The sequence below is a fragment of the Brienomyrus brachyistius genome, chromosome 5 (assembly GCF_023856365.1).
Source record: "Brienomyrus brachyistius isolate T26 chromosome 5, BBRACH_0.4, whole genome shotgun sequence".
NCBI lineage: Eukaryota > Metazoa > Chordata > Actinopteri > Osteoglossiformes > Mormyridae > Brienomyrus > Brienomyrus brachyistius.
This window is the reverse complement of record NC_064537.1, coordinates 32,569,908-32,592,969: the sequence shown is the minus strand read 5'-3', so window position 1 is coordinate 32,592,969 and position 23,062 is coordinate 32,569,908. Positions and strand designations below refer to the sequence as shown.

The window sequence follows — 23,062 nt, the reverse complement described above, 5'->3', positions numbered from 1 at the left end:
TTACTTAATGCTGTACAGTGACTCACTGGTGATCGCCTTCTACGTGCCATCATCTAATTGGAAGTTGAGGCATCTCAACATGTGTGAAACCGGTCGATTTTTTTAAGTACAGGAAGTTGTGTTTCCTGTTTATTTTCTTCTCCAGTCCGATACAGGTCTGTGCACTTAGCCACGCTTGGGCTCTGCACGGGGTTGTCTTGTTCCGATAATGTTGTACGTTTCATCCTTGAATTTCCATAATGCTCATTGTTACCACAGTGAGATGAATAAAGTTCAGTTATTCAGCTGCAGGTTCCAGTGAAAACTGGAAAAACTGTGATTTTGTTCCAGAAGGAAGCACCCTGCTGTATTTCTCACTTGATGTGGGCAGAGATTCAGATCCATCTCAACCTAGATCCCAGCACTAGCATGAAGATGCAGTTTTATATAATAAACAAATGTAATGTAATGCAATGATATAATACCGCTTTAAACTCACGGTTATATTTAGTGTAATGCAGCTGTCGCATTTTGCTTATGTGATGTACACATATGTAACAGACATCTGTGCAATACTGCTCAACTTCTCACTGCAATATCTGCTCTTTGGTAATATCTGATTTTCATTAATAAAAAAAAAAACTATATATATATATGTGTGTGTGTGTGTGTGTGTGTATTCTCCCTGTTCAAATTGTGGTAAATTCTTGGATCATTAATCAAGTTAATCTTAGTCTTAATTTTAACAAATGGATTCATAGCGTGCGTAACTGGTCGCCTTAAGTCACTGTACTGTTTGGTAGATAATTCCATATAGTTTTTTCCGATATGTCAGCAGTAATACATGGGCTGCCAACTCTCGCGCGTCTGGCGTGACACACGCTTTCTCACTGTTACTCTCACGCAAGAAATCTTACGGAAAATCTATATTATACCATTATAATCCTAAAAATTTGCTACATCAAAAGCGCTGGAGCAGTTTGCAAACCATACAGACTATTTACAAGGTAATAAAACTCTTACATTTAAATGTGTGTGCAGGCTTGTTTCGAATTGAAAATCTCACGCCAGCTACGCTTAGAAAAAAAGGGTACGAGTTTGGACCTCTGCTTGTCACTGGGACTGTACCATCAGGGGCCTGCCAGTTGTACCCTTAGCTGTAGGTAACTGTACCTTTTAAGGTACAGAAATAGACTCTAGCCTTTTTTTCTCAGAGTGTAGCTAACCGAAGTTGGCAACCCTCTAATACTGCCAATAAATATTATACTGTAAGATTTCGACGCAGGCCTACGTGAATTTAATTGGCATAAGTTTTTAAATAAATGCGTATTACTAGTATATAATTACTTGCTGCTGAGAGTGGAACAGTAGGCTGGCTGTTCAGAGAAGCAGCGAAGCGCGCAGCGTAGTTAAAAAGAGGCGCACGGGTGCGCATCCCATAGCAAACGGCGGAGGAGAGGGCGCTGTATATGCAGGGTGAGTATGCGCGTCTTACGGCTTATACTGCGATAGCGAATGCCCTTTATTTAACTAACATGGGAAAGAATCGCAGGAATAAGAAATGCTATCTTTAAAGCGAGTTTTGTTTTTGTTTGGGTGGGGGCATCCGTCGAAGGTTTAGTTTCCTATTTTACAGTTTTGTTTTAAACAGATTCCACGCAAACTAGGATTTTTTTATCATTTTGGGTGGAGAGTAAAAAGAGTAATCCGTTCGAAGGAGACGGAAATGTGCCTTCCTTGAGTAATGCATGCTACGTAACGGTTTGAAAAGTATACTATTCATGTCCAAACTTGACACTAGCCGCAGTACTGAAGTGATCGAGATAGTAGTAGTAATACGGGGACGGTATTGAGACTGACAGCCGAGGGCAGTCGCCGAATTTTCTGAATGATTGAGCGCGTGAAAGTGCTCGAATTCACGCGGATTTCAAACCAAGTGTACGCAGCGATATAGATGCTTGAAGCTCGTGACTAACTCTTTTTTTCTACTAACATTTCTAAATGAATTGAAATTCTATCTGAGCATTTGATGGAGTGATTAGAACTGAAAAGTCTTGATTGATTGTGTTACCGGTCTTATTTGTCCAATCTAGTATGACAATTTTTCCTTTATCTATGATAGTTCACACTTGAATGATACAGCCTTGAGTGATGCTTTTAAATGGTTTGTTGGCAGTACACGCATTGTCAAGCTTTGCTAACCACTCAGAGTGAAATTCCACTGGGTTATGCCGCAAACACGGTGAGAGGTTTTGGTTTTGGAGATATCTGCAACATAAGTCAATGTATATTATGTTAGGTAGGCTATCAGTGCAGCAGCGGGAAAGTAAGCCAATTCTTAAAATCCACAGCTGCTGTACGTGATTAACATTCATAGCTGTGAGTGTTTGTGTTGATGATCGGAGGTGATGCAGTCGATACGTAGAGACACAAAATAGTTTTACCATAAGATGGAGCTCCTGGCTTTGAAAACAGCCACTAGTCAGCCAAAGTTGAAAGCAGCGTTCTGTAAAATATTGTGGCTCTTTGTGGTTTTGTCTTTTCATTTCTAAACTCTTTGAAAGACACCCACGTAGTGCTTCGCCCGCAGCGTAGGCGTAGTAATCATTGGAAATCAGCCCAGAGGTTTCTCTACGAAAAGCCGACGTACCTGACTTCCTGTGAAACTCACTTTACCGACAGGCAAAAGCAAAAACAGTCACGATGTCCTCTGTCCTTTCTTGGAAATCACAGTGTCACTAAGCTGTGTTTCAATCCAAAGTTTTTCAGAATGTTTTAGAAATGTTCCAGATCTTTTCCTAAAAGTACTATTCTCTCCATGGACGATGAAAGATTTATAGGCTAGTTCAGGGGGTTCTAACATTTATAAAACCACCGACCCCCAAATGAAAACAGACACACCCAGCCTCTCTTCTGATTTTTGTTACAAGGGGAGATCATGCCCAAATTCACATGTGACACTCCTTTTTTGAAAAGTGCGGATTTTAAACCATCTTGGGGTCGTTAGTGGGTGATGTTTGCCAGGTCTGTGTCAGAGCAACCTTCATCCATCATCAGCATCTAGGTCCTGACAGCTAAACATTTTCTTTATTCCTTTACCCCCAGATTTACTCATTTGATTATATATAATTCCACTGTAATGTCTCCCATAATGTATATTTGTGATTTTCATCTTGGTCCAGTTTCCCCTGTGGGTCCTCAAGTGCCTCGTCTTTGAGTCATCTTGACACACACAGGTTAGATTTCTTCAAAGGTACACAGTAGGGCCTGTTGTGGACCTGATACATTTTGCACAAATGTTCATTAAGTTAACCATTGTATTGCCTAGTGTCGAATTCAAGAAATTAGAGACAAACTGCGCAGTCAGAGAATATGGTATTTTGTGCTTTTGTTTGCTGAAGAACAAATGTGATTAAGATCTGAAAACATTCACTGACAACACAGGGTTGAATCTCGGATATCGCCTTGAAGTTTGCTGTCGTTATGGGTCATATGACACCGCAACACTCAGGCAGGAGACTTGCTCTCCTAGCCAGTCTGCACACCAGAAACACAGTGACTAACAATATGAACAGTCATTTCATTTTTGTGTTTATAAATTACCGAGTTTAAATTTTTCACAGAAAGAAAAATTTTGACTGATATTTTGGAAATGTTTAAATTGCATTAACAAAATAGGATTTTGGTATTTATAATTATTCATTTGGATCAGAATTTAATTGTATGGTATATATGCATTTGCATTTAATCATGACTGAGTTCAATAATTTGTTCACCTATGTTTTGAAAAATATAGATTTTTCCTTTATGCACGTTTTGTTCAGGTTAACCGTATGTTTAGTTATTAAAGCCATGCACTTACACTGATCAGCCATAACATTAAGACCACCTACCTAATATTGTAGGTCCCACTCATCCCACCAAAACAGCTCTGATCTGTCGAGGCCTGGACTCCACAAGATCTCTGAAGGTGTCCTGTGATATCGGGAACTAAATTGTTAGCAGCAGATCCTTCCAAGGTGGGGCCTCCATGGAACAGACTTGTTTGTCCAGCACAGCTGCTTAATCAGATTGAGATGTGGGGAATTTGGAGACCAAGTCAACACCTTGAACTCTTTCACGTCCCTCACACTATTCCTGAACAATTTTTGCAGTGAGGCAGGGCGCACAATCCTGCTGAAAGAGGTCACTGCCATTGGAGAATACTGCTGCCATGAAGGGATGTACTTGGGCCTCAACAATGTTGTATGTAGGTGGTACGTGTCAGAGTAGCATCCACATGAATGTCAGGACCCAAGGTTTCCCAACAGAACATTGCCCAGAGCATCACGCTGCCTCTGGCTTGCCTTCTTCCCACAATGCATCCTGCTGCCATCGCTTCCCCAAGTAAACGACACACACACACACACACCTGGCCTTCCACATGATGTAACAGAAAACGTAGCTCATAAGACCAGGCCACCTTCTTCCATTGCTCCATGGTCCAGTTCTGATTCCCACGTGCCCATTGTTGGCACTTTTGGTGGTGGGCAGGTGTCAGTATGGGTGTTCTGACCAGTCTGCAGCTACACAGCCCCATATGCAGCAAGCTGCATTGTACTGTGTGTTCTTACACCTTTCTATTATAGCCAGCATTAACTGTTGCAGCAATTCGTGCTACAGTAGCTCTCCTGCGGGATCAGACCAGACGAGCTAGCCTTCACTCCCCATGCACATCAGAAAGCCTTGGGCGCCCATGTCCCTGTCATTGGTTCACCAGTTGGTCTTCCTCTGACCCCTTTTTTTAGGTATTGACTACTGCATACTGGGAACACCCCACAATACCTGCTGTTTCGGACATACTATGACCCAGCCATCTATCCATCACGATTTGGCCCTTGGCAAAGTCACTCCTTATTCTTGGTCATTTTTTCTGCTTCCATCACATCAACTTCAAGAACTGGCTGTTTGCTTCCCCAGTATATAATGGTTCCCTCAACAGGTACCATTGAAATGAGATAATCAATGTTATTCACTTCACCTGCCAGTGGTTTTAATGTTATGACTAATTGGTATATGTAAGCTGATAAACAGGAACAGGAACTGTCTAGCATGAGTGATGGGGGGGGGGGGGGTATGCAAGCCAAGGGTTGACTGGAAAAGTGACATTCACAACCATTTTCATTAAATGCAGCAGCATGTATACAAACATACAGGGCTGGGCTACAGTGTGGGGTTTGAAGGAAGATAAGAGAGTGATATAACCTTATTGTTCATGAGTAAACTAATCAAACATGTATACAGATATCATAAAGCTTATTGATTTGCCGTATATATTGTAAAATTGATTGCAAAATAATCAATCATTAAGAGATTAAGCTGATAAAACACATAAGGTGTGCTTATGGAAGAATAATTTAAACAAATGCTGAGATTGCTAAAATTGGCATATACACATAGGTTGCTAAACTGAATCTGGAAAAGGGAAGAAAGTAGCATCCAAAGAAGAGCAAGATGGATCTGAAGATATCGTTCTGGGTTTGAAAGAGATATAATGCAAAAGATCGGGTTATTTAGAGAAATTGGGAAGCATTGCAAAACAGGGTTAGTCAAGTGAAAACCTAAAGAGGTGATCTGGAGTGTGTGCTTTGGGAAACATCGAAACAGTTGGGAGCCAATATCAATTCAGCTGAAGTAAGCAAGTAAGGGGACACAAGTCATAGAATGAAGGTGAGATGATTTTGGCCATCCATCCATCCATTTTCCAAACCGCTTATCCTATTGGGTCGCGGGGGGGTCCGGAGCCTATCCCGGAAGCAATGGGCACGAGGCAGGGAACAACCCAGGATGGGGGGCCAGCCCATCGCAGGGCACACTCACACATCATTCACTCACACATGCACACCTATGGGCAATTTAGCGACTCCAATTAGCCTCAGCATGTTTTTGGATTGTGGGGGGAAACCGGAGTACCCGGAGGAAACCCCACGACGACATGGGGAGAACATGCAAACTCCACACACATGTGACCCAGGCGGAGACTCGAACCCGGGTCCCAGAGGTGTGAGGCAACAGTGCTAACCACTGCACCACCATGCCGTCCTGATTTTGGCCAGTCACAGGGAAATGTATATATGTCACTAAAACACATGTAACCTGGAATCATCTGCAATGGAGCTGAGACACCCTGAGAGAAATCTTAGGTGTGGCTCTTGCATGTAAAGCAAATAAACAAACCTAGAAATGAAAGAAGCTCTCCACCAGCCTCGTCTTTGATATTTGTTTATTGCTAATCTGCTGAGATGCAGTTTTTCCACCACATGACTTCCTGGGGGGTGGAATTCAATTCAGTTCAAAAAACTTTATTTGTCCCCGAATACCTCTGCCAAGGGAAATATGTCTGAGAATAGTTGACTAGTCTGACCCTCACTTCACATGATGTGACTGTGCTTGTATTTGAGTGCAAGACCTGCAAGAGAGGGACACGTCCATGTGTTAGCTGCGTCTCAGGAGAGGTAGCATTTGTGTCACTCAAACTGGCTTTTGACAGGGCGGGTCACGTACTGTATGCACTAGTGTTGACACTGTGCAACCTTGTCCCTAATCCGCCGTGCCATGTGTGGTTTTCTGGTACTGAAATGAAAGCCCTGCGGTGAGGGACTGTAGACTTTTCTGCATGAGAAAAGCCAGACTTTAGTTTTGCTTTGCTGTTGTTTGCCTGCGGAGATTCTGCCATGGTGCCCAGGGTAGAGGAGGGGGGAGCGACTGGGGTTTGAAAAAACCTCTGGATTTTTAAATGACCTCCTCTGACTCACCCCTTCTCTGCCTTTCTGCAGATCATGATCTTGTAAAACCGCCTCCCTCTTATGCTTTAGGCAACATCTGAATACCAGCCTTGCCACCACCCAGCCCCCGTCTCCAGTGGACCAGCGCCACCGATGAGCTGCCATACTTGCTAGTAGAAGGACATGATAACTTGGTAGAGCAGTTTCCTTACTGGCATGAGCCTCTCGCCTCGTCATTTTCCTGATTTAGTGCGGAGTCGCATACCTGTGGAATGTGTATGAGCCCCTTTGAGCCGTTTTACACTTTCAGTGGTGCATTTAGGTGTATGCTGTGTTTTTAAAGCATTTTTATAAATATTTTTTACTTGTTTTTGTTTCTGGGGATTGTGGAACCACTGTTTGTTATCCTTTAACTTGAAAGGGGGCACGGAGGATACACACTTTCAGGAAACGAGGCCAGCTGAAGCAGTCTTCTCTCTCTGCTGCTCTTATAATATCTCGTCAACACCTTCAGAGAGGGTCTGGGATGAGGATGACTCAGAATGGCAGCCAGAGAACACGGGAAGCTGAGTTGTACCCTCGCCAGGAGGAGGATTTGGGACAAATGCAGCCTCTGGCCCAGGTGGGCCCTCGGCTGTGCCCAATAGAGGCTGTGGAGGAGTGCAGTGTGGGTCAGTCTTGTAGTTACTTTGTGCAATCAGTGGATTTGGAGGAAGAAGCTGCCAAGCTGGAGGAAGAGCCCTACCCACAGGAACAAATAATTGTGGAGGTGAATCTCAACAATCAGACTCTCAGTGTCTGCAAGGGGGACAAGTTGGCTACCCCCACCGAGCCTCCCCCCCAGGGCCATGTCACCGTGGTAGAGGCGGATTGGCTGAACTCTGTGGATGAGGAGCAGCAGAGCAAAAGGAGATATCTGAAGAGTTGGACAGCAAAGGACATAAGGACCTGCAGACCGTGGGAGGTTGATGTGTCACTTCCCACAAGGGGGAGCCAGAGGGCTATTAGCGTTACACATTCCTTCTCAAGGACACTTGGCCAGCAGAAGGCTAGGGAGCAGCCTGAAAGAATGCAGCTGTCACCCCAAGACCCCCAGAGGGCGCTGTCCACTCACTCCAGCAAGCGCCCCCGCACTTTGAGCACCTCCAGGTCTGAGCAGAAGTATGGGAGCACCATGCACCAGCACATGCATGTCTGCAACAAATGCGATAAGAAGTTTTTGCGGGATAGCGATCTGGCCCTGCACCAGCACACAGATTGTGAGAAGAACATACAGGTATGGCCTCCCGAGTCTGGCATGTTAAAGGGGCGGTTCATCCAAATACAGAAAAAAAGTATGTTTTAGGGGGACGTTAGAGCTATCAGTCAGTCCAGGTTGCTATGCTGGGAGTTGCCTAGTTTTGGAGATATCGGCCGTAGGAATGTCAATCAAGACCGGCCACAGTGAAGATGCAACTCCGGCATGCTGGCCTTCTAGGCAGAATTGCAGAGAAAAAGCTGTATCTCAGAATGGCCAATAGAAAGGATAGATTGAGATGGGCTGACGGTATTCTGTGTATAATAGAGCGGCCAACTACAGTCACCGCATCTCAACGCTATTGAGCAATTATGGGAGCAGCTTGACCGAATGCTACGTAAGAAGTGCTCATCAAACCAATCCAACTTGTGGGAGATGCTTCAGGAAGCCCGGGGTGAAATCTCATCAGATTCCCTCAACAAACTGGCATCTAGAATGTCTTTGACGAAAGCAAAGTTTGAATAACACAATTATTATTTTAATTTCAAAAATGATTATTTCCTACTTTGTCAACAACTATTTCCTGTTTGTTTAGCTATATTTCCTGGAAAGACATTTCTAAATGACCCCAAATTTTTGAACAGTAGTGTATATTTTTCAGTTTTGGGGTTGAACTACCCCTTTAACCTACAGAGCTCTGCTTTATTTGGGACCCCCCCCCCCCCCCCCCCCGCCCCCCATTTAAGAAGACCAAATGTATTACTGCTTCATTGCTATTGTTTCACAGCTTCAAACCAATGTGATCAGTAAGCGTAGTTTTGCTTTGCCAAAGAGGATGGACACCCCTGTTGAACGGACTGCAGGTCCCTTTGCCTCATGTAGACCTAAGCCTGCATTGTTGGTGTCTGATGCAGAATCTGGATAGGGTTCCCTTAGCAAGGCTCTCAACACTCGGTATGTCCTAATACTCAGAGTTCATGCTAACCAAATAGATCTGAGATGACATACCTTCACCACCAAACTGTAAGCGGTTCGTGACTAAACTGAGATGTTTCGGTGTGATAAGTGGGTCAGATAAGTTGAATGATGTGACATGTGGAAACAATGCCTTATTTTGGACAATAGAGGGCAGCACAGATTCACCCATATACAGTATATCAGGACTTTTTAATATAAAAAAATTATTCTAATTTGTAGTAGTTGCATCTTATTTGTATGAATGAATGTAATAAGATTTAATATGAAAAATTCTACTTAGATAAAGGCACAATGCTGTTAGGAAAGACAGGCTTTTAAAATCATGGACTTGATATTAATCAGATGATGTATTAGATATATGTACAGTAGGTGATATTATTTTATTGGTCTATATCTGCTTGACTGAATCTTCTGTGAAGGCCAGACTTGATTTCTGGTAGCAAGTGTTCTTACCTTCAGTCTTGGGCTGGGGTGACCAAATAATCTATGTCAAGGAAAAAACTTGGAGATACTTCAGGTTTTACAAGCTACTTTAATGCTGAAAGATTCCCATGCTTGGCTAAATAGTTCATTTCCTCTTGCACTTTGATCTGTTTCACTGATTGAAAGACCCATCCAGCTGTTTAACATTAGTGACTCATGACTATAGATGACTGACCAATCAGCACACAGCAAGGACTCAGTGCTTGAAACCCAGGTCCTTGTAATTAAAATGGTGGTTTACAAATCCTGTCCCAGCCCTGACATGGATTATCTGGTCACCCCACTTGGACCCAGTGAGTCCATATTGCTAACGGTAACAGAGAAGTGTGTGAGCGACACTGGGTCTGCCCTGTCTCTGCCTCCAGTGCACGTCATGCAGCAGGTCTTTCCAGGAGCTCTGGGTCCTGCACAGGCACCTAATGGCTGTGCACAACCTTCCGGAGAAGAAGTTCACATGCCAGCTATGTGACAAGAAGTTCTACACGCTGACGCATGTTCGCAAACATATGGTCGGTAGGTGAGGCCTGACTTTGCATCACATGTTTGAAGACCAAAGCACCGGAATCTCTTGTTTGTTGCCTGTGCTTTCTTGTTTCTGTAACCAACCTTTAACCAGCATTGTATCAAACTGGACTTTGTTACTCTGGTCACTTAGTAAACGCTTTAATTTACAAAGCTAGTTAGCCTCCAGCTCTGTACAGTTTTTCCATAACTGCTTTTCCAGTTCCAGCCTTGTCACTCATGAAGAAACCCAGTCCAGTACAGATTCAAACTGTCCTAGCAGTACTGTCATATAATGTAGCCTGTAAACAAGAGTATTTTTAATGACTTTGACTATTTAAAAAAGCATTTTACCTGTCATTTACATTTAATTAGCAGAGATTTTTATCCAAAGTGATGTACAATTTGTAAAGCTGGGTAAGCAAGTCTGGAGCAACTGCCTGGGGGCTATTTTAAACTGAAATTTTAAATCGTTTGACGTGATTTCAGAGTAAGTCAGGAAATGATCTGCCGCAGGCCATGCTAACAATCTCCGGTCCCAGTGACTCCTGTCACATGTCTTCCATGTCCCCAGCCTGTAACCACCCTCTGTCCTGTGACCCAGCATCTAATGTTAGCTGTTCTCTCCCCCCCCCCCCCCCCCCCCCGCCCCCCAAACCACCAACAGCTCACACAAAAGACATGCCGTTCACCTGTGAGATGTGTGGTAAATCCTTCAAGCGCAGCATGTCCCTGAAGGTGCATGCCCTGCTGCACTCTGGGGAGAAGCCCTTTCCCTGTCAGGTGAGCCCTGTGTCATGCAGCCTTTGCAGTACTTTTCCCTCAGTGGTCCTCAAACCCGGACCTGGAGACCTTTACTCAGCAGTGTGATTATTCCAGCCTTTCTGGGTTGTACCAGAACACTGATTCCACTTATAACCGTATCGGTACTCCATTTGATTTTATTTTTTAATATACAGTACTTTGTGGATATTGCGCAAATTACTATTTAACTGTACAATAGCCACAGAGTAATCAAGCAGAAAGAAATCTTTACTTTTGCCCTTATCAGTATAAATAAGTCTTTGAAATGCTCAGAGAATTCAAGAAGATCCAAGTTTGTCATGGTTAGACTTTAACTCCGGCTCCTGGCTGACATGCGGCTGGTGTGGTGGTGTCAGCTCAGGGCATCACCCCGCAGGAAGGCTGTGGGGGGCATTTAAGGCAGTGGTCTCTTATGGAAAACTGCCGACTTACAAATGAAACATTGTTGTTGTTCTTATTGACTCATTCTCCGTTCATATAAAAGGTATGTTTTTGTTCTTAAAAGGCTGGAGTAAATAAACGTTTGTAGAGAGGTTTGCAGGGGAGGTAAGCACGCTCGGGGTGACTCAGATGCCAAAACAGTCATCTACCTTTACGGTTTCCACTCCATGACACCAGGATAGTCATCCTCTCCCCATGACGACACAGCTGTAATGGTAATTACCTGCACTGTTGTGATTGTAATGTGGAGACATTGACAGTGATATCAACAGCGTCTGGTCCCACTGTGCAGTGTCATATATTACTGTCATATAATGTTCCCAAGAAGGTTTTGGCGCCGGTCATAGGTGACTCCGGGCTTTTCTCCTATGGGGTATGAGGGGAGAGAAGCCAACCAGTCATTCATTTGGAAAAAATGAATTTATAAAAAAACATAGCAGATGCATTTGGAACCACCTGGGTTATTCCCTGCCTTGTCTGTAGCTTCAGGGATTGGCTCTGGACCCCTGTGACCCTGCATAGGACAAGCGGGTACAGAAAATGGATGGATGAATATGTTCAAATAGCATTTTCATCTGACCAATAAATGAGCGGCGCTATTACATCCTTGGTAAAATCACCTGTGGTGCAGGTTGAATTACCCATAGTGTGTGTGTGTGTGTGTGTGTGTGTGTGTGTGTGTGTGAGCGGGTATACCTATCCTTATGGGGACACAATGTCCCCATAACGTGATAAATATCCGTTTTTTTCCCTTATGGGGACCGGTTTCCTCTATTTAATAAAAATCAGTGACTGCTATGAAAAAACTAAAAATGCAAAAAAACGTGTATTTTGCTTGGTTACTTATGGTTATGGTTAGGGCAGTGTGGGATTTAAGGTTGTCATAGTCAGCGTTAGCATTTTTCCCATAGAAGTGAATGAGTGGGCCCCAAAAGGACAGGTATACCCTACGTGTGTGTGTGTGTGTGTGTGTGTGCCTAATACCCTTAGCTTCCTAATATACTGTAGGTTCCAGGTTCACTCCTTCCTATTACTTTGGATGGATGGATGGATGGATGGATGGATGGATGGATGGGTTTGAGCTACACTTTAGGGCCTGGTGACATCTACCGCTGCACTGGCAGTTGACTTTCCCTTTAGGTTTGGATTAGCTTCTCTGTTTGCGAATAACATGTGACAAACTTCTGCTTCATTTAGCGGTCACTCTTGCCCTGGGCAGCTTTGTTGGCGCAGTCTGCCTGAGGCTGAACAGGATGCAAAATGCAGGGAAATTAAAGAAATTAGGCCTCTCTCTCTGCATGGCAGAACTGTGACAAGAGGTTCCAGTACAAATACCAGCTACGGTCCCACATGAGTGTTCACGTCGGACACAAGCAGTTCAAGTGCCATTGCGGCAAGGACTTCAACATGAAGCAGTACTTCGATGAGCATGTGAAGACCCACACAGGTGAGAGAGGGAGTGCTTATGAATGCATACTAATGAACAAAGTGTTTTCTTTTCCTTTATCGTTAGCTCTGTTTGGAAAATCATTTGTATCAGCTTCTGAAGAAATGCTTCTAAAAGATTTCATTGATTGCATTTTTAAACATGCTGTATGTTTATGCTTCAAACATTTGTTTGATCTTTCATGGCTCCTTTCTTCTGCGGTCTGATGTTCTTGCGTTACACTTTCATATTACTTTGTAGAACAAATGTTATCTTGGTTTTTATCTCAGTATATGATTGATGTCAGAATGTTGCCACCCTTATATCATCCCTAAGAGAAATAATGTCATCGACAATTCAGCGAAGAAAAAATTTACCATCGTCAACTTCTAGCCTTTTTGTCATGCAGACGTTTTCTGACAATTGCAAAACTTAAAGATGCAGAACGTACACCTCTGGAATATTAATAAAGGCATACTATCCATTCTTGATCATGGTGGGGCAAAGTGAACTTTGGAATACACAGTAAACATTTGCACATAAAACGCCTTTTTATAGATTGCAGTCTGCTGTGCTATTGTGTGCTTGTTTGTATAGCTGCATCCTGGTCCGAGGTTATGCCTGTCAGTTCAATGTATGTAAGAAAACACGCAAGCGACATATGTGAGGTGGAGGCCTGGAGAGGGCCAAGGTGGTAAACCATGGGAGATGTGTGCTTTGTCTACAGCATGGCCCCAGGATTAAAGAGGGATTAATCTCAACAATGAGACCAGCACACAAGGGCAGTGGTTAATGTGGTCACCTCACATCTCTGCAGACCAGGGTTTCATTCTCCACTGTGTGCAGGTAGTTTGCATGTTCTTGCTGTTGTTGGGTATCCTCTGAGGTGAATTGGAGTTCCCTGACTGTTTATGAATGGTATGTGTGCCCTGCAATGGCTTGGCACCTCATCCTGGGTTATTCCCTGCCTTGTGGCCATTGTACAATGTCTTGAATGCGTGATGCGATCATGCTTCAGTACAAAAGGAGCATCCGTAAAAGGCTCAGTTGTTTACGGGCAAGGATGGGTCTAGGCTCGCCGCTATACGCAAAACTGCGTGAGCAAATAATCCACCAGCTTAAAACTGTTTCTCGACATACAATGCAAAAGAATTTAAGGATTCCATTCTCTACCATGCATAATATTATTAGATGATTCAGAGAATCTCTACTGTTAATAATTGAGGTGTGTTTTAAAAAATAATAAATATCAAGTGAAAATCTCTGTGACATGATACATGTGATGTCAAGTTAAAGTTGTAGCATTGGAATGTAAGATTATTAGTCCCTAAGGTATTGCCTATTCGTGATCTCATAACTGACGTAAGTCTCACTACCTTATAACAGAAATCTGGTTTAAACAAGACGGCTTCATGGCACTAAATGAACCTGGCCCCTTTGGACATACTTGCACAACCCTCATTTAAATCGTTGTTCTTAATGTTGCCGGCTCAAACTTATAGTTCTTCTTTATTGTGATTTACTTTTGTTATTGTCCACAGATCTGGGGCCTGCATCACCAAGCCGGATTTCTTGCTTACCTGAGTAACTTGTCAGATTTAAGGTAGCCCAGTTTAAATGGACTTTATCTTCGTTCACTTGCATTTAGCCCAGGCTACTGTACCTTAAATTCAACAAGTTATCTTGCTAACCCAAGAATCCAGATTCGTGAGACAGGCCTCTGTTATTTTAGTCGTTTTAAAAACGAGTTTTCAGACTTCCTGACTAATCGGTTCATTTGCTCAGATGAAGCTTTCATTGTTGGGGATTTTAATATTGATATGGTAAATTCTCTTCCATGGAACATGTGTCTGTTCTTCCACTAAATCCCCCTGTCTCAAATAATTTAGTTTTGTGGATTAACTAAAGCTTGCTACTCAGAGCTTTGCCCATTGTATCACTTCAGTACTTGCAGCAGCCTTTCTTAGCAGACTTCCATAGTCCCTGATGTGGGCCTATGTGGCCTCTATTGAAACCGAACTAGCATCTACAAATACTAAGCTTTTTTGTAGTAGCTGTGGTCTGTTTGCTTCATTTAAGAAAAGACTTATGAAATGTACAGCCTGACATATTGGTCATACTCATAAAATTTAAACTTCACACAAACTAATGTGCCGTTCAGTTACAATAGAGCAGGGGTGTCAAACTCCAGCCCTGGGGGGCCAGAGCCCTGTGTAGCTTAGTTCTCTCCCTGTTCCACCAGAAATGATTCAGCTCAAGAGCTGTGTGGTAATTAGCACAAGGAGCTGAATCAGGTGTGTTAAATGAGGGTGAACTAAAAACTGTGCAGGGCTTCAGCCCCCCAGGACTGGAGTTTGACACCCCTGTATTAGAGGTTTACAAGACTGTCTGTCTGATTTTGCTGTTTGTTAGAACCAATTTTTCACTCACATGGGAGAGTCTTCATTTCTGTGCTTGCATTTCTTACTCTTGTTATGCTATGTATGTACTCTGGATAAAAGGATCTGCCAACAAAACACATCTGCAAGCCTTGAATATCTCCCAAAACCTCTTAAAATTTACGTCATTTGATCTCTCCTTAAAAAAACAAGTCTAAAATCTATTTACTATACAAATTTACAAGTTATCACTAATCTACCACTTGTCTCAAAGATCTGGGAAATTCAATTGCTATTAAATTTTCTTCTACAGAGGAAGGGCAATTCATTATCACCTTAGACCCCATCACAGTATGAGTAGAAAAACTGCATTTGTGAAAAATTATATATATATTATGTCCCACAAATTGTGATTTTTTTTTTGTCCATGGTGGTCCTGTTAGATAAAACTACAGAATTCAATACTGTTGACTATGGTATTGTTTTGTACCAGCTAGAATGCTCAGTCGGTATTAAAGGGCAGGCCCTCTCCTGGTTTCAGTGCTGCTATCAGGTTCTTCATGTAAACAGCCATTCTCGTGAATCCACCACAGTAAAGTATGGTGTCCCACAAGGACCAATTCTGGGCCTGGTGTTGACTTGATTATGTACTAGACAGACCAATACAGGATTTTTTGATACCAATACAGATTTCGATATTTGAGGATTTAAAAATCCGGTAATGAAATATCAGCCAATTTTGATTTAATTTATTTTACATTATTCCGCAGAAACTTGTAATATAAACAAAGATTTCCCTAACATTTGTTACATGTTATAGTTTAGAAGTCCTCACCAAGCTAACATGACATAATGTATTTTAAAAATAAATTTTGTCTAAATAGTACTTTTGGACAAAAACACGACAAAATACATTGACATTTTAATAAGAGTCAAATGTATAAAAATACAAGCAAAAGTTTGTGGCATTCGAAAACACGTGTTGTCGGCAGGGGAGGTGCAGTGTGCCCTCTGGTGGACAAACTTTGCAACGACAACAATCATGGTTGAAGGATCCGTCTTCCATCTGTTTCTTTTTGTCATTTATTGGCTGTTATAAAAGCCAGTCCTGATTTATCTGCAATTAGCTCATATTGGCCAATGATATCGGCATGCTGATTTATCAGTCAAGCAGATATTATGTACAGCAAATACGTATCATTCAAACCAGGTGAGCTGTCAACAATTGAAGACTCTATTATACATTGTAGATATATGAAGCTGGACAACCAGTAACTTCCTCTTATTTAACACAGATAAAACAGAATTATTGTTAATTGCCAACATTGTTATTATAGTTGGCCCTTAATGATGAAAAACTTAGGGTTTTCCGATAAATGCAGGACAGTGGTTGAAAATTCTGATGTCATAGTTCTGACGCTCACATTCAAAATGTTGCTTCACCAGTTTTCCTCCGTCCAAGGAACATAGCCAGGCAAGGAAGATGCTGTCCATCTCTAATATGGAAAATGCATGCCGTCATAACTTCTTTACCGTAGCACTTATGATTAATGTTACACTTAGTGCTCTTACTGGGACTTCCTCTTGACTTCCTGATAAACTTCACATATATTATAAGCTATTACTCCTAACCCATAAAACTCTGGTTGACTTTACCGCAGGTACTCGCGTGATCTTTTCTATACAACACCCCTTGCTGGCTTCAATTTCAAGGGCCAGGTTATCTGTTTCCAGAGTGGAAAGGACCGCATTTGGCTGTAGGGTTTTCTCTTACAGAGCTTACAGATAGAAGTCTTCCAGCAACGAAGGAATCAGGCCCATTTTCGAGCTTTTTAACTCTGTGCTAACAACTCTTGTTTAGTTTACTTATACTGCATTGCTTTTACCTCCAAGGCTAGAAGTCAGAGTAGGGATTAGCATCACACCCGAGTTAACTGCGTTCCAGTACAGCAAGTCAGAAAACCATTTAGCAAAACCAGGGACCTGTTTCAAAAAGCAAGATTTCTTGCTTAGCCGGACAACGTGTCGCATTTAATTTACCCCAGTATAAATGGCCTTTATCTTCGTTGAGTTTCATTTAGCCCAGACTCCCTTAAATTTCACTAATTATCCGGCTAAGCAAGAAATCCTGCTTCCTGAAACAGGCCCCTGTTCTAGCCCGGTTATTTGTTAGCCATTGTTAGCAATATCAGTTGATAACAACACATTACACGATATTTTGCACGAATAACACGAAAGTGCTAATAAACAGTGTAAAACTTCAGCTGTTGATAAAGGGCACAGCCATCTTAAATTCTGAGGTCAGGGTTGTGTAGATTCCTCCAACTTTATGAGTAGGAATTCCGACTTCAGGGGGGCGTTCCAGTTGAAATTTCCAGGAACTTGGAATTTCCGAGCTACGAGTTCAAATGGAATGCAGCATTATAGCAGGGGTGGGCAATATTATCCAGAAAGGGCCACTGTGTATGCAGATTTTTGCTACAACTCCCTTATTATATTACTAATTAGACGATTGATTGGCTGAAGAGTTCTCACACATGGGTTTGAACAGCTGACCTAAAGGTTATCCGAAAAGCCTGCGTACACTCTGGTCTTATGTGGTTAAGATTACCCACCCCTGGCTTAGGGGGGCACTAGCTGTCAGTGCAGTTAGCCTTGCTTTGCCTGTGGCCTCATTTACTGCTGGAGTGCAGGGATTCCTCATGCCTGTGTTCTCACCTGCCTCTCCAAAGCTAGACCTACCTGAGCTTGCATGTCGTGCATTGTCAGTATCCTCTTCCTCATTTGCCAGTGCACTTTCCTTTTCCCCTCCCCTCTCTTTGGTGAAGCAATTGGAAGGCTAGATACAAGGGCGTTCCCTGCCTTCTCAATGGCCTGACATGTCTCTGCCTACCTGTCTCCTGTCTGTTCCAAACTACCTACCTAATCCACCTCACCTGCCTGCCTCACTGCTGGTATGACTACCTGCCTAACTGCGCTATCCTACCACCTTCTACTGCCAAGTGCCAGCTACAGGAGGATGGGTTTCCCCTGATTTCTGCCAAGGTTTATTCCCCTCTCCCATTGGTGGATGCCGCTCTCCCATTGGTGGATGCCGCTCTCCTATTGGTGGATTCCGCTTCCTTGCCACTGTCACTTCAGGCCTGCAGCCTGGCTGTGTAAAAGTCAATGTTCCTTTTTAAAAGTGCTTTATACTGGAAATACAACTCTATTGGATATATTAAAATCAGTTACGGATGTTGAGATATTTCAGGTGGCTTGTTCCCTAATAAAGTTTTTTTTTTTTTATGTTTGCTTTTTATGACTCGCTGATTAGTAGATTTATCCGTGGGTTAACGTCCAATGGCCAGCTCATCTGTTGCTTTTCTACCTGCACTGTTTGCCTCCAGGAGAAAAGCCTTTTATCTGTGATTTCTGCGGGAAGAGTTTCACCAGCCGGCCCAACATGAAGCGGCACCAGCGGACCCACACGGGCGAGAAGCCGTACCCCTGCCAGGTGTGTGGCCAGCGCTTCCGCTTCTCCAACATGCTGAAGTCCCACAAGCAGAAGTGCTTCCCGCTATCTGGTTCTGTCACTGACGTGCTGGCCAGTGGTTGTGAGGCCCCGCCTCCACCATCCCATCCTAGTCACTGCCCTACTGGAACTGTCTCTTCCTCCTCGTCCTGGAGCCCCAACCCTCAGCCCAGTGAGTGGGACACTTCCTCACTGGTCAGGCACCCAGTTCTCCCCCACTGTCTCCCCCCCTGCGTCATCCCCCCTTCCAGTGCCTCCACAATCTTTAAAACTGAGTCCCCCAAACAACTAGGGTATGAAGACATTATACTGCTTCATTAGAACACATCTGCAGGCCAGAAGCACTGCTGACATCCAACTGGGGGAGGGGGGGTGCACATCTTTATGGAGAAAAATAAAGCCATATTCAAAGATCATCATCACTGCCCTGCAGTGGAATGGCATCCCATCCAGGATGTACTCTGCCTTGAGCCCTGTGGTTCTATCTGTAAGTTTTAGCCTCCCCGTGATCCTGACCAGGATAAGTGGTTTGAGGATGGATGGATGGATGGATGGATGGATGGATAATGTCTGCCAATAATAATGAATGCACTTCTGTCAGACAGTGTTAAAAGACCTCCTTGAATTATCCCGTATCCACTATGATTGTGAACTGCACCAGGTGTGGTGCTTTTCAGACTTTTGTTTCCGGTGGTTGGGGGTTGTATGTTTTGCAAACTCTCATCAGACAATGTGGAACCATGCTACCTTTGTGCTTCTAATGGGCAGGTCTCACAGACCTGTTCTGTCATAAAACCAAGCTTATCAAAATCATGTATTTATATTGTGCTTTGGGAGACTTTCATTTCAATGAAGAATTATGATATAACCTGGTAACTGCTCCTTGTTTCCATCTGTCCTTTTGGAATAAATCCATATAATTTGTTCAGGCAATTCATATCCCCCCAACAAAGAGAAATCTCAGTCCTTGCCACAATAACAATGTTGATTTCTGTCATAGGTGTTTCATTTAGCTTGCATGAAAGCAGTGTGGGATAGGGGTTGAAGTGGTCTGTCAGCACTCATACTTCTTGCTTGTGGGAGTTTTGCTTACACAAAAATGTTCTGAGGGCAGAAGCGAAAATGATTGTTTCAGCGAGATAATCAGATTGTAGAGGAGGTGGGTCCAAGCAACTAGAGGAGGCAGGATCAAGACATCTGATTGGTTGGTCCTCCCTCCTTTAGTTGCTTGGACCCACCTCCTCTACAATTTGAATGGTTATCACTCTGATCCAATCATTAATCTTTCTGCCCTGAGAACATTTTTCAGTTCTGAATATAATACATAATGTAACCTGTGTCTGTATGGATCATAGCCAGAAGAAGCATGTTGTCTTGATCCAATTTTTACACTAAAAACAAATCCTATTCATGTGGTATTGAAGGAAAAACAGTAGTGACAAATGTAAGTCTAAATAAGGTTGATCAGACTTAATTAGTTTGTTTGTGGTTGTACACAATAATGAATCACAAGAATGCAATTGTATGAATCTGACGCAAAATCCAGTAATGACCAGTCACTTACTCCTAGTGGTTAATTTGTGGAGTCCTCATGGGAGATTAGATTAGATCTCTGTTTATTGTATCATACCCGGCGCACTTCTGACGTTAAATGCTGGTTCATTGTGCATTAGTTTCTTTGGGCACTGGTTAATCGTTGCAATTACACTGTACTTTAATGTGTTTGATTCTGTTGTTTAAGTAGGCCCATTGACTACAGTAGAATTACTGAGAGTGAGTTGCTTAGCTCTGAACTGGACACTGCACTATTCTGCCTTCACAGACATCCTCTTATGAGTAGCTACATCTCAATGTTACTCTTCAGACCACTGTAGCCCTTGATTGGGGATCCTTTGAATCCATAACCAAGCTCACAAAAACATGATTCCATTCCCATTCATGACATTCTGACCATTGTCTTTGCAGAACCTTGTTCCTGTTTGTGCTGTAGATGGGTGACTTATTTATGGTTGTGTTTTCATGTTTGACCTGTTGCAGTGTCCCTTTGTGTCTGGGAAGGAGAGATAGAGCTGCATATCTGTTTACGTCTCTCAGTCATAGTGATCTGTCCACTTGAGAACTGTTAGATGGGTCAGTGGCTCAAATTTCTCATTTTCACTTCTGCTTCAGCATTACTTTTGTAAGAGACCAGTCAGCTTCTGTGGGTATTTCCGGGTGAATGATTCACCAGATCATGCATTTAAACAGTATTATGCATAAATCAAAATTCAAAGGCAACGTTTAAAGCTATTTGAACATTTGTGTGTGTGTGTGTGTGTGTGTGTGTGTGTGTGTGTGTGTGCGCGCGCGTGAGTGTCCGGATGTTCCCACAACATGATAAAAGCCTGTTATTTTGACGTTTTGGGGACCATTTTTCTGGTCCCCATAAGGATAACATCAGTTTTATAAAAATTGGTGACTGCAAGCAACTAAACATGCCAAAAGTCTTGCATTTTGTTTGGCTACTTATATTTAAGGGTAGGGCTGGGTAGGGGTTAAGGTCATCTTCTTTGAATTTTGGTGTTTCCCATATAATTGAATGGATGGTCCCCACAAAGATATGACTATAGGTCTGTGCGTGTGTGTGTGTGTGTGTGTGGGAGAGAGAGAGAGAGAGAGAGAGAGAGGAAAAAGAATTCTTTGCACTCACTTCTTTGTAATGCTGAAAAGTGTAAAAAACTTGCTTCAAAAAAATAAATGTATTGTTATATTTAATGTATGTATAATTTATACCACTGGATGTAAGATGTAATATATTTCGCATTATCTATGCTGGCATCTTGTACATAGCGTGAAACTTTTTTTAATGATTTAAAAAAAAGTTAATACATGTTTAACAGCTAATGGAATAAAACCTAGTCATAGATCTTCAGCATTTCCTGTGTTTGTTGTCCTTGTGTTTGAAGGAAATGACTCATTATGACTTTGCTGTGCTAGCTATGTCTACTCACTGTGACTGACCGCTATGCTGAAAGCCCATTGATTCAGTCCTTATTTCACAAAAGGCCTTCCACTGCCCTGTCTTGTGTAAAGGCTGGTAACTTCCCTAAGCACGGTCAGCTTTATGTGTTACTAAACATTCCTGTTTACCACTGACTTACCTCACTTTTTTTGGACTTTGGAGCTGATGAAATGCATTGGACCTGTTATCAGAATTGTTACTAAATGAAGACCTGCATCCAAAGGGCTCATAGGTGCAGAAGATTTGTGCTTTAGCGCCGATCAGATTTGCCATTTTGCTTTGTCAGGTGTTGGACTTTCTGCTCGTAACAAAGAAGACAGTGTGCGAATTAAGTGAAAAGGACAGAGCATCTAAGGACTGTATTGCTAATGAAGCCAAGTCTACCAACGTGGGCTAAACATTCATACATAAAGGTAGCTTTAGAAACCCCATTTTAATCTTAATTATACTATAACGATTAACGATTGTTCATTTTCTTAGAGTCAAACGGCTCTATAGCGACAAACACAAAAAGTGCAACAGGAGGCCACATATCAAAGTCATAACAAAAATAGCGATATAATATTTAAAACAATCTTGGAGAAGAAGCACTTTGAACTATAAAGCAGAGTACACAAAGCAAAAGGTGATCAAATTGTAAAAAAGCTTAAAAATTATCCCGCAAAGATATAGCAGTAGGTCAAATGGTTGTTAACACAAGATATAATGCTCTTTAATAGCTTTTGTTATGGGACAAAGACTGGCATGTTCCACCATAACTTGAGCCACATATTGAAGCATTTAGTGACTATTATTATTAGGTTTTATGGTGTTAAATCACGTTGTGAAAATTCTAAATATGTGACCCATCAACTATGCCTTTTTTGGCAGTCTGTTCCATGGAGTTCAATAGCTGGTAGAGGAAACTGTGCTGACTCATGTGCCGTATTAGTGTCTTCCTAAAATGCTGTGCGTGACTCCCGTTCTTGGCAAGCAGAGTTGTTTAATGTTTGATCATGGCTTGGGAAACTCTGACTGGCCCTGTCCTGTATGAGCCGGTACGATTCTTCCTACCGCCCTAGAAGCCTAGAAGTGTTATCTTCCTCTTAATTGCATAGTGTAAGACTACATCAGCCTCTGATTAGCATAGAACGGAGGCTCAGTAACGTGTGTGTGTGTATCAATCAAACAGTCGGCGGACCCCCACAGTCGCTCAAAGTGTTAGGTGTGTTGCCACGTACGGCGAAATGAGATGGGAGTCGTTGATTCATGGTGAGGAACTGAAGAAATAATGTTAGACTTCGCAGAACCGCGACCCACGCTGGCACGTAGTCTGCTCCTAAAATAACTGCCCATCAGGCTGTAATTTGAGCTGCCCCTAAACAGGGTAGTCACTCGTCCTCCGGAAAAGAGAGGGTGAGAAAGAGACAGGTATACTCAGACAACACAGGGAGATACTGCAAGCAGCTCCTCAACGAGTTGCGCAGCTTGCCGACAGCTTCCAAATGAAATGCTCCCATCTGAACAGTAAAGCAGGGCTTCAAAGCAGACTTGCTAGTGGCTGTTGTAGTACTTTG

The 23,062-nt window shown here is 42.7% G+C and overlaps 2 protein-coding genes across 10 annotated transcripts in view; one reads left to right on the top strand and one right to left on the bottom strand.

Annotated features, from left to right (window-relative positions):
- The window catches only part of ubald1a (UBA-like domain containing 1a), a 400,799-nt gene that overhangs the window by 279,450 nt on the left and 98,287 nt on the right, over positions 1 to 23,062 (bottom strand). The gene's annotated exons all lie outside the window — the stretch shown is intronic.
- Positions 818 to 21,419, top strand: LOC125742784 (zinc finger protein 652-like). 9 transcript variants are annotated; one of them, XR_007398203.1, is made up of 7 exons: positions 998 to 1,455; positions 6,795 to 8,019; positions 9,807 to 9,954; positions 10,610 to 10,725; positions 12,493 to 12,634; positions 13,341 to 14,216; positions 18,381 to 18,517. XR_007398203.1 is itself a non-coding variant. In XM_049015132.1 (7 exons), exons 3-7 carry the CDS (start codon positions 7,270 to 7,272, stop codon positions 18,824 to 18,826), a joined length of 1,602 nt encoding a protein of 533 aa, XP_048871089.1. In that variant the 5' UTR covers positions 998 to 1,455; positions 6,834 to 6,937; positions 7,165 to 7,269; the 3' UTR covers positions 18,827 to 21,419. The 9 variants fall into 9 exon arrangements, 6 of the variants coding, with proteins under 6 accessions (XP_048871086.1, XP_048871089.1, XP_048871085.1 ...); XR_007398202.1 differs by having other exon boundaries at positions 12,493 to 13,462; positions 14,155 to 14,216; XM_049015132.1 differs by lacking the exon at positions 13,341 to 14,216 and having other exon boundaries at positions 6,834 to 6,937; positions 7,165 to 8,019; positions 18,381 to 21,419.

Bases quoted from the DNA above. Each gene is read 5' to 3' on its own strand.
- LOC125742784 (XM_049015129.1), top strand. From the start codon at position 7,270: ATGAGGATGACTCAGAATGGCAGCCAGAGAACACGGGAAGCTGAGTTG. The intron at 8,020-9,806 runs GTATGGCCTCCC...CTCTGCCTCCAG, and splicing joins ATTGTGAGAAGAACATACAG to TGCACGTCATGCAGCAGGTC. The intron at 9,955-10,609 runs GTAGGTGAGGCC...AACCACCAACAG, and splicing joins TGTTCGCAAACATATGGTCG to CTCACACAAAAGACATGCCG.